This window comes from Calidris pugnax, unplaced genomic scaffold (genome assembly GCF_001431845.1).
Source record: "Calidris pugnax isolate Ruff unplaced genomic scaffold, ASM143184v1 scaffold113, whole genome shotgun sequence".
Lineage (NCBI taxonomy): Eukaryota > Metazoa > Chordata > Aves > Charadriiformes > Scolopacidae > Calidris > Calidris pugnax.
In genome coordinates this window covers 130,511-139,566 of record NW_015090879.1, presented here as the reverse complement: position 1 = coordinate 139,566, position 9,056 = coordinate 130,511, and the positions used below count along the sequence as shown (strand labels likewise).

The 9,056-nt window shown below is 51.8% G+C and overlaps 1 protein-coding gene across 1 annotated transcript in view; it reads left to right on the top strand.

Moving 5' to 3' along the window:
• Window positions 1–9,056, top strand: part of MACF1 (microtubule-actin crosslinking factor 1) — a 151,878-nt gene that overhangs the window by 139,093 nt on the left and 3,729 nt on the right. The window contains exons 90-97 of the mRNA XM_014946473.1: window positions 16–148; window positions 1,348–1,510; window positions 1,657–1,811; window positions 2,069–2,143; window positions 2,854–2,871; window positions 5,020–5,137; window positions 6,849–7,060; window positions 7,622–7,732. Of these exons, the coding sequence (XP_014801959.1) occupies window positions 16–148; window positions 1,348–1,510; window positions 1,657–1,811; window positions 2,069–2,143; window positions 2,854–2,871; window positions 5,020–5,137; window positions 6,849–7,060; window positions 7,622–7,732 (985 nt within the window). The remainder of the gene's footprint in view (window positions 1–15; window positions 149–1,347; window positions 1,511–1,656; window positions 1,812–2,068; window positions 2,144–2,853; window positions 2,872–5,019; window positions 5,138–6,848; window positions 7,061–7,621; window positions 7,733–9,056) is intronic.

Genomic DNA, 9,056 nt, shown 5'->3' with positions numbered 1-9,056 from the left:
GGCCGCCCCCCCCAGCATGCCCATTATCTCCCAGTCGGAAACGAAGAACCCCCGGATTAACCAGCTCTCGGCTCGCTGGCAGCAGGTCTGGCTGCTGGCGCTGGAGCGGCAGAGGAAGCTCAACGATGCCCTGGACAGGCTGGAGGAGGTAACGGCCACCGGCTGCTCTGGGCTGGGGTGGCGGGGGGGGGACAGCGCTGGGGGTCACTCTCCAGAGAGGTGCAAGAAGCACTTTTAATTAGTGTCACCTCTTGAATTGCCCAGCCCTTGCAGACGGTTTCTGCTGCCTTTCTGAAAAAAGAAAAAAAAAAAAACAAACAGCTTCCTAAAATATTAAGGCTGAAAAGTACCTTCTGTAATTAACTGCGCATTAATGAGCTACTTTGTGCCACTGCAGTCACTATCTGCAGAGGTAATGACAGCCAGGCCTGCTTTACTCCTAGTAATTAGTTTAACAATTACTGTCTATATCTTTTCCAAACATCTAATACCATTTTTGTTTTCATTTATGCTTAACAAAGCAGCTATGCCCAGAAGTGAGTGTTTTTGTTTTTTGTTGCTTTTGCTGTAGGTCAGTTCAGTTTATACGTATTAATGTTTTTTCTTTGTTGCTTTTAACTCCAAGAATGTTTAGAGGAAAACAAAAAAAAAAAAAAAGAAAAGAAAAGAAAGGGCTAAAAATTGGTAACGTTACCTTGCTGAGAGCTGCTTGGGTCATGGGGGTCCTGTTGTGGGGGGGTGATCAGAAGGGGATTAGTGTAAATTGGAGGTAAATCAGAGGCTGGTGGTGCCAGGGTTGGCAGAGCTGAGAAGTGCCCCAACCGCTGTCTGGGGAAGATGAGCAAGAAATCCCTTTTTGGAGGGAAAAGGAGAGGGAAGATGCGGGGCCAAAATGATGCCCACGATGTGTGTTCCTGCCAGGCAGAGCCTGGCGAGTCGTTAGGTGAAATCCTGGGTGAGGAAGCATCCTCAAATGTCCCATTGGAGATGGGGGGGTGTGTGCGTGTGTGTGTCTGTGTGCAAGTAGCTGATACCTCTGCCCGTGTGTACGTGTTACTGCCGTGGGGGATGCTGCATCCCGTGTCTGTGGTTCCGTGATGCGCAGTCCCACCCAGTGGCTGTCGCCTCCGCTGTGTGTCCTTCTGTTCCTGAACGTTGAGTTGAGCGGCCCCCTCGTTAATGGGGTTCATCTGGATAAACCCAAATTAACCATCCCGGGAGGGCGGGTGGTGAGATTTAGCGCCGGGAGCTCGGGCACGGGCTCACCTGAAGGCTGGTCTTTTAGGGTGCTGTTTCTTTTGTTGCCGGGGGGAGTTCCCCCGCTGACTCTCAGGGGTTTCCTTCCAGTTGAAGGAGTTTGCAAACTTCGACTTCGATGTCTGGCGGAAGAAGTATATGCGCTGGATGAACCACAAGAAATCCCGCGTCATGGACTTCTTCCGGCGCATCGACAAAGACCAAGATGGGAAGATCACCCGGCAGGAGTTCATCGATGGCATCCTGGCCTCCAGTAAGTCCCTTCCTGCCCAAAACAAGCTTGGAAAGCAACCGCCTCGGCATGACGAGTTATCCTTGCTAAAGGACCGGGATGCAGACCATCTCTAGGTCTCATGAGTGAGGTCCCTGCATCAGTTCCTCACTTTTCCCTCCTTCCAGAATTCCCCACCACCAAGCTGGAGATGACGGCGGTGGCCGACATCTTTGACCGTGACGGGGACGGCTACATCGATTACTATGAGTTTGTGGCTGCTCTCCATCCCAACAAGGATGCCTACCGGCCCACCACAGATGCCGACAAGATCGAAGATGAGGTAAAGCACCAAAAGAGATGGGGGCTCGGGGATGTGGGGTGGTTCCGGCGGGGGGCTGGCCGCAAGTAAGACAAAAAGGATGGGGGAAAAAGGGATTGTGGTGGTGCTGGGTTAAAATAATTGGCTGGTACTGATGGTACGGACTGTGTTTTTGAAGGAAAGGCTGCTCAGGGCTGTGTGTTGTCCAGGCAGTGGCTTGTGTTGGGGGAGACTCCCCAGATCCTGGTCCCTGACACTTCTTTTGTTGGTGATGGCAGGTCACCAGGCAAGTGGCCCAGTGCAAGTGTGCCAAGAGATTTCAAGTGGAGCAGATCGGCGAGAACAAATATCGGGTAAGGCAGAAGCGGCACAAATTCTGCTCTGGGGGGGTTGGGATCACCAATGGGGTGCCCGGCCTGGCACGGGGGGGGGCTCCCCAGGGTGAGACGGAGACCTCGTCCTGGGGCTCCCGGCAGAGGTGGCTGGGCCGTGTTTGCCCAGCGCCATCCTCAGCCCCAGGGCGTTCCCCGAATCAGGAGAGCATAAAAGTGGCCCTGTTCTGGGGCAGCCAGCCCCCCCCGGCCCCGTGAAACGCCCCATTCACTCCGCCGGCAGCCGCCCTTGACGTTTTCCTCGCGGATGAGTGTACCTTACGCCTGTGTTTTTCTTAGCTCGCTCCCGAAGAAGGGAAGAATAATTTCCTTTAAAGAATCTCTTTGTAACCAGCTCAGCTGTTTATGTTTCAAAGCGTTCGCAGAGGTGACCTGGTGAAACCAGCTGGCGGCCGAGCAGCCCGCTTCCCCTGCCCGCTGCTTTTTGGGGAGATGCTGTGGGCCCGGAGCAGCCCCTCCTTCGGCTACCCCAGCCCCAGGCTCCCTGACCTTCTCCCTTACACCCAAATAGTGCAAACCCCACAGATTTCTAACTACCTGCAGTTAACAGTTTTCATGATTATTGCACTGTTAATCCCATAAATGTTTTTCTTGTTTTTCTTTCCCCTCCTCTTCCTCTCGACTTTCCTTCCCCCATCCCCTTTCCCTCCACAACTCTTCTCCCTCCGTAGTTCTTCCTCGGCAATCAGGTACAGTTTGCCTTGCGATGCTGTCTCTCACCTCTTTTATTTTTTTGGGGTTTTTTTCTTAACAAACGTAGCTTTGTGTGTCCGTGACGCTGCTCTGTCCTTTGTGGCTGTGGGAGGATGTGACCTGTGAGCACTGCTCAGCAGAGCCTGGTACAGGGAGGTGTTTGAGCTGGGGAGGGCCACCCAAAACCACACTGCATTGGGCAGAAAAAAGGGAAAAATTCAATGTAAAAAGCAGAATTTGACAAAAATGGGGTGATTTTTTGCTCTCCATGGCTCCTTTCTTGGATATGTTGGGGATATTGATGGTAGCCCATGGCAAACTGGTGAGGAGCACCGAGATACTTACGGGCTCGTGCCCGAGGCTATCTTCCCTCGGGGAACGACCAGCTCTGATGAAATCACGGGGGTACAACTGCCTGCACATGAGGGCTGTACCAGGCTCTGGGTGGGTTTGGATCGCAATCACCATGGAATGAGAATGCCGAGTTCCACCCCTTCCATCCCATGAGTAGCCCTTAACTAAACCCTCATCCCTGCTACACCCCCTGAGTAACTCCCAACTGGAGCAAGGCTCCCAAAAACCTGCATGTGTCCTTGATACTGCCCTGACCCGAGATGAGCGGTGCAGCGTGCGCGACTGACAGCTGGTTTGGGGACCAGAGCTGTTCCGTTTTTTTTTTTTTAACGGGATTGGAGCATCATGTGTGGTTACCATGTGCCCACTGCCCCCGCTCAACAGAAAAGCGTATCTTTTTTTTTTTTCATGTGAAATGATGGTGTCCTACCAAAAACATGCCCCAAAACCAAAAGTGGATGGATCCAAGAGAGCTCTGGCTTAATTTAGGCAGTGATCATAGAAGCATCTTCAATGGCAACTGAAAAAATCATGTAAATACGGCAGTGGAATTGAGAACTGACTTGTCCTGGGTTTTCCCTGCTGCAGAACTAGCCCTTGAAGGACACCTTATATAAAGCCTGAAGAGAAGGAAGGCAGCCCCCCTGCCCTCCTCCCTGTCCATGGGCACTGGGGCTGTTCCAAGCTCTCCCACCGCGAGCACCTCCTGGTAGGACCCTGAGCAGGGAGACCCACCAGGTCCACGGTCCCACATCCCCACAGGAGTGAGGGTCGGAGACGCTGTTACCTCCTGCCCCTCTGCCGTGACACCTCTCAGTGTGCCTTCGCTCTCTCTGTTTTCATTTAATCTCTTGGGTTTTGCCTTCTTATCTACCCAGGGGAAAAAAGGTTGCTGGTTTTTTTTTGCTTTTTTTTCCTTTTTTTAATCATTCTGAAGATGGTCTTCTTTCAAAGGCTGGTTCCCCTGTCTTCTCACCACAGCAGGAGCTCTGTAGACCTGGGTGGGGAGTTTCTACGTCCGAGCCAGGCTCCCAGTGTCCCACACCGGCTCTCCCAAGCTGCCAATGCCTGGACTCGGCTGTCCAGGAGAATTAGGGAGCTTTGAAAGAACAGACACATGCTTCTGATTCAGGGGTGCACTTCTTTGATTATCGCAGGTGTTTCAAACCACTAATGAACATCGCAATCACTAATCAACATTGCTGGGGGATTCCTGCCTGGATTTCCATCACTCTGCACTCACTGAAACATCCTCACTGGGCAATCTCTGTGGCGGGGGCTTTCTGGCTGGTGGGGGGGTCAAGTCTGATGCTCAGTGAAGCCCCTGGACTTCAGACTTGATAGCAAAGAGGTTTCTGGCTCAGCGGTGACGCGGCACTGCTTGCCTTGCGGATTCACCGGCACTCGGTGGTCGGAACCAGCCGGCCCTTTCCCACACGGGCTGCACCAGGAGGGTCGTTGCATTGCCAGCCTCTTATTTCCTTCAGGGTGAAAGGAAAAAACTACAGTTCGGACTGAGACAAACCCATCCGAAGACCAAATTCCAAAAATGTCATTTGCTGCTCTAAAAAATTCTATTTCCAACTTTAAAAGGATTTGGATAGTTGCATCGTCTTTAAAACACAAAGCGGAAAAACTCCTGTAAATTGGTAATAGCCTGCAGTTATTCCAAAAAAATCTATCAGGAGAAACCTTAAAATCATTAAAAGTGTTTGGTGCAGCCTTCTGCGGGAAGGAGCCATGTCCCCTTCTTGTGTCCCCTGTGTCTGAACTGTTCCTTGGCTCCGCAGTTCGGCGATTCCCAGCAGCTGCGGCTGGTCCGTATCCTGCGGAGCACGGTCATGGTGCGCGTCGGCGGAGGATGGATGGCCCTGGATGAGTTCTTAGTGAAGAACGATCCCTGCAGAGGTAAGGAAATTCCTGGGTTTTATACAACTGGGGTTTTCTCGCCCAGGAAGGGGAGTTTGAGGACTTAGTACCAGAATGGGTCTGGGTTGTCCAAGTAACAGGTTGAAACTGGAGATAATGGATCTAAAGCAAATTGTAGAAATTAATATCACAAGATTTAGTGATACTGCAGCAAATCTTGCAGCGTTTAGCCAGGTGTCCCACGAGAAGAGGGAAGAGGTTGTATTTCTTGGTTTTAAGACCCCAGTGAGTGGAGTCTTCCCTTTGAGGTGGTTAGTGCATACAGGTGGCTCTGTGGGGTGATGGAGTGAGCACTGTGAAGGTGACCTGAAAGAATTCAAAAGGTTCAAAGCCAGGAGATGGTAAAATCCTGGTCTGAGACACTGTGGGGAGAAGATGCTCCATCCCAGGATCCATAACCCCGTGGTACTGCCACACTGGGCTGTGGCTACAAGGCACTGATGGTCCAGGTTGGTCCTGGTGAATGAGGAGACATTTCTCCTGTGGCTTTCAAGTACTTGATTTCTCTCTGGTACATTTCTTAAACAAATTTCCTCAGTTCATTTGTTGTCTTTAGAGCAGGAGCATAAGGAACTAGTTTGGAAACCCTGAGCTGTGCAGCACCCTGCACCTTAAATACCCATTTGCAGCAAGAGCCACTGATGGGGCCTCTAGTGCCTTAGGGGACCAGAGCCCTGCTTTCTGCCCCCTTGCTCCAGCAGGAAAGGAGCATTTAATGTACAGCCCACTGCGTATTTTGGAGAGCTTGAGTCTGTTCTCCATATGTCCCTGTCTCACTGGGGTCTCCGAGATGTTAATTGCTTGGGATATATCTTCTTCAAGCTGCTGTCTAACCCTGCTCCCGCTGCCTAACGGCTGTTGCTGAAAGCAGTGTGATTTACAGCCCGTGCCGCTTGCTTTGGGGAACCTGCGGGGTTTCCTTGCGCCTCCGGCCTCCCCCGTTCATGTTCTGCAGCAGCTGCTGTTTTACAGCACCGACATGGAGGTTGTTTCCATCCCTTAGTTATCTCAGTGTGATGCTTCCCTTCTGCAATTGCTTCCTTGGCTTTCTGGTCCCTCTCAAATCACTCCCGTGTCTTGTAGGGCTTGGTGCCTGCCCTGGCTCTCCGTTCAGACACCGTATGAGACACGTTGGGATGTGTCAGCTGGCCCAGGAGCTGATGGTCACAGACCTTCTCCCTCCTTGCTTGTCGAAGGGAGACCCTCCAGCTCTTTGGGGCATTTGGATGAGAATTTTAAAGTTCGCTTTTAATGGGTTGTAGTCATTTCTTTCTCGCTTCTCCCCAAAAATTGGTGAAGAGCTGCCCAGAGCCATGAGAGAGCAGAACCACAAGGCGTCAGAGCTGCTCTTACTATTTTTAAGTGATGTTAAAGATGATATTGTTGTAACATGCTGTGTTTAAAGGCCATCGCTCTTGCTTTTCCCCAGGACATTAGAGAAATTGGAGCATCCACAATGAATTCATGGGCCTCGGGCAGCTTTTAATCAGCCAATTTCTCAAAGAGCTGACCCATGACAGGAGGTGGTTGGTGCAGAGCAAGAGGGTCGGGATGGTCTCGCTGCCGGCTGCTCCTTGGAGATGGGCTTTGGGAGACACCACGTGCTCCAACCCCCAGAGCCTCCTGAGCCTTGGTATCGATGTCGGGTTCACACCAACCTTATGTCTCCTCTCCTTTTGTCCCCTTCCAGCACGAGGACGAACCAACCTTGAACTCCGAGAGAAATTCATCTTGCCGGAGGGGGCCTCCCAGGGAATGACACCCTTCCGATCACGAGGCCGAAGATCCAAACCATCCTCCCGGGCAGCCTCCCCGACACGATCCAGCTCCAGTGCCAGCCAGAGCAACCACAGCTGCGCCTCCATGCCATCCTCTCCCGCAACGCCGGCCAGCGGGGCCAAGGTGGGGTTCGTGCGTGAAACCTTCCTCTTTCTTCTTCTTTAGAACCTGGTGGCCTCCAAAACCCATCCCAGTGAGATGAGGAGGAGGAGGGAGGTTGGGGATCAAGGGCTTGATGGTTACTGTTGTCTCTAGAGGGTGTTTGTGGTGTCTGCAGGAAGAACCCTGCTGTCCACACGGGTGGTGGGATGGGGCAGGTTTCCAGCCCAAGCTGGGCACTCAGGGCCGGAGGGTCCCCAGGTCTGCAGCCAAAGGCTCCTGGTCCCCAAGGCAGGGCTGTGCCGCAGCTGTGGTGTCCGGCCGGCGCGCAGGAGGAAGCCATCACCCATTGTCTCTCCTTTCCCATCACATGCATGTTTTATTTCATCATCTGTTTGGGGTTTTCCCCTTTATTTTAATTTATATAATTCCTTTTTGGTTTTCATTTCATTTTAGTGCTGTTTTCCCCCATTCCAGATACATTTCCGTTTCTTTTTTATTTTATTTCTTTTTTTCACTCACTCCTACCTCTTCCTCCCTCCTCTTCCCCTCTTCCTCTCCACCCTTGGATTTTCCATTTCACAGACTCCACATCACTTCTCCCGATGTTATGACAAACCCTGGTTGATAAACAGTAAAGCGGGCACCCCCCTGAGGGGATTCGATTATTCCGACTTCCAGCTCCCAAGCGCCGAGGTAGAGTATGGTCTCACAGCCCCGAGGACAGGCCGGAGAGCCGCTGGCATGGAGACATCCCGCTCCCTTGCCTGTTTTAACGCTTTCCTTGTGGTAGAAGCAGCGCTTTGTTAGCACCGCTAACGCTCGGACTGTTAGCATTTTTCATGGGTCTCTAACTCGGATTAAATAAAATAGAATTTTATTTAGAACCTTAGAATAAAAGCATGACGGCTCGCGCTTCACGTTCCACCTGCTTTCGAAACCAAGAGAGAGGGAGGTTTCCCCTCTTAGCGCTTTAAAAATGGCGCGATTATTTTGTTCAAGCTTTAATAGCTTTTGAGCATGGAAAAGCGGCCATGGTTTGGCTTTTCAAAAATGAGAATCCGACTTGAGGCTTGAAAAACTCCCAACAGCCGAGTTGAGACTTGAAAATCAGCTACACAGCGCATGCACAGTAACCACGTCGCCTTCCATTTTGATGTATTTCTTTCTCACCCGTGTTGAAGCACGTATGGTGGATTCAAGTGCTGCCACCGGCTTGATGCTCCCCAGGAGGGATGAATTTCGGGGCTGAGACTTCAAATCTCCCCTAAATCTTCAGCCTCTCCCTGACCTTGTCAATCAGGGAGGAGAAATTGTGAACCCGGTAGATCTCAGTGGTTTCACTGCCTGGCGGCGTGCGCCGGCGAGATAACTGCATCTTGCTCAGCGCCGCTTCCACACAGGAAAGGAACAATTATTTATTTTATTAAATCATCAGAAGGTCAGGAGCACTTCCCCCATTGCCCTGAATTGCCTGCTTGCTGCTCTTAACTTGTTGGTAAAATAGGATCAAGGAGGAGAATCAAAATCTCTGATGATGAAAACGGTACCTTTGCAATCACATGTTAATGAATTTTAATTTCCCCCCCTCCCCGGTGCCCGAAGGGGAGCGAGCCTGCTGCTCACCCCCTCCCTCCCCCTCTGCAGCTCCAGTTTCCTGACATTTTAATATTTCTAAGTTTCCCAAAAGTCATGAAATCGTGGGGGATGGAAGGAAACCCCCAGCTGTTGCTTTAAAGCTCATTGGGAAGTGCTCTCTGGTGTTTATCTACATCTGCCCGGGGATGCAGCTGGGCTGGAGCCGTCCTTGCAGCACGGTGTCCCCCAGGGGACAGGGAACACCCCGGGCAGCCGCTTTCCTGCGGCGCTGCCCCAAACCCAGAGCTTTGGTTGGTGTGTAGAAACTGGAGCTGCCCTTTTCCAGCTGGATCCGGGTGCCCTCGTCTGCCCGACACCTTTCCCTTCGCTTTCCTCCGCAGCGGCGGGGGCAGAGCTGCCTGTTGTGCTGCTTTCTCACCTC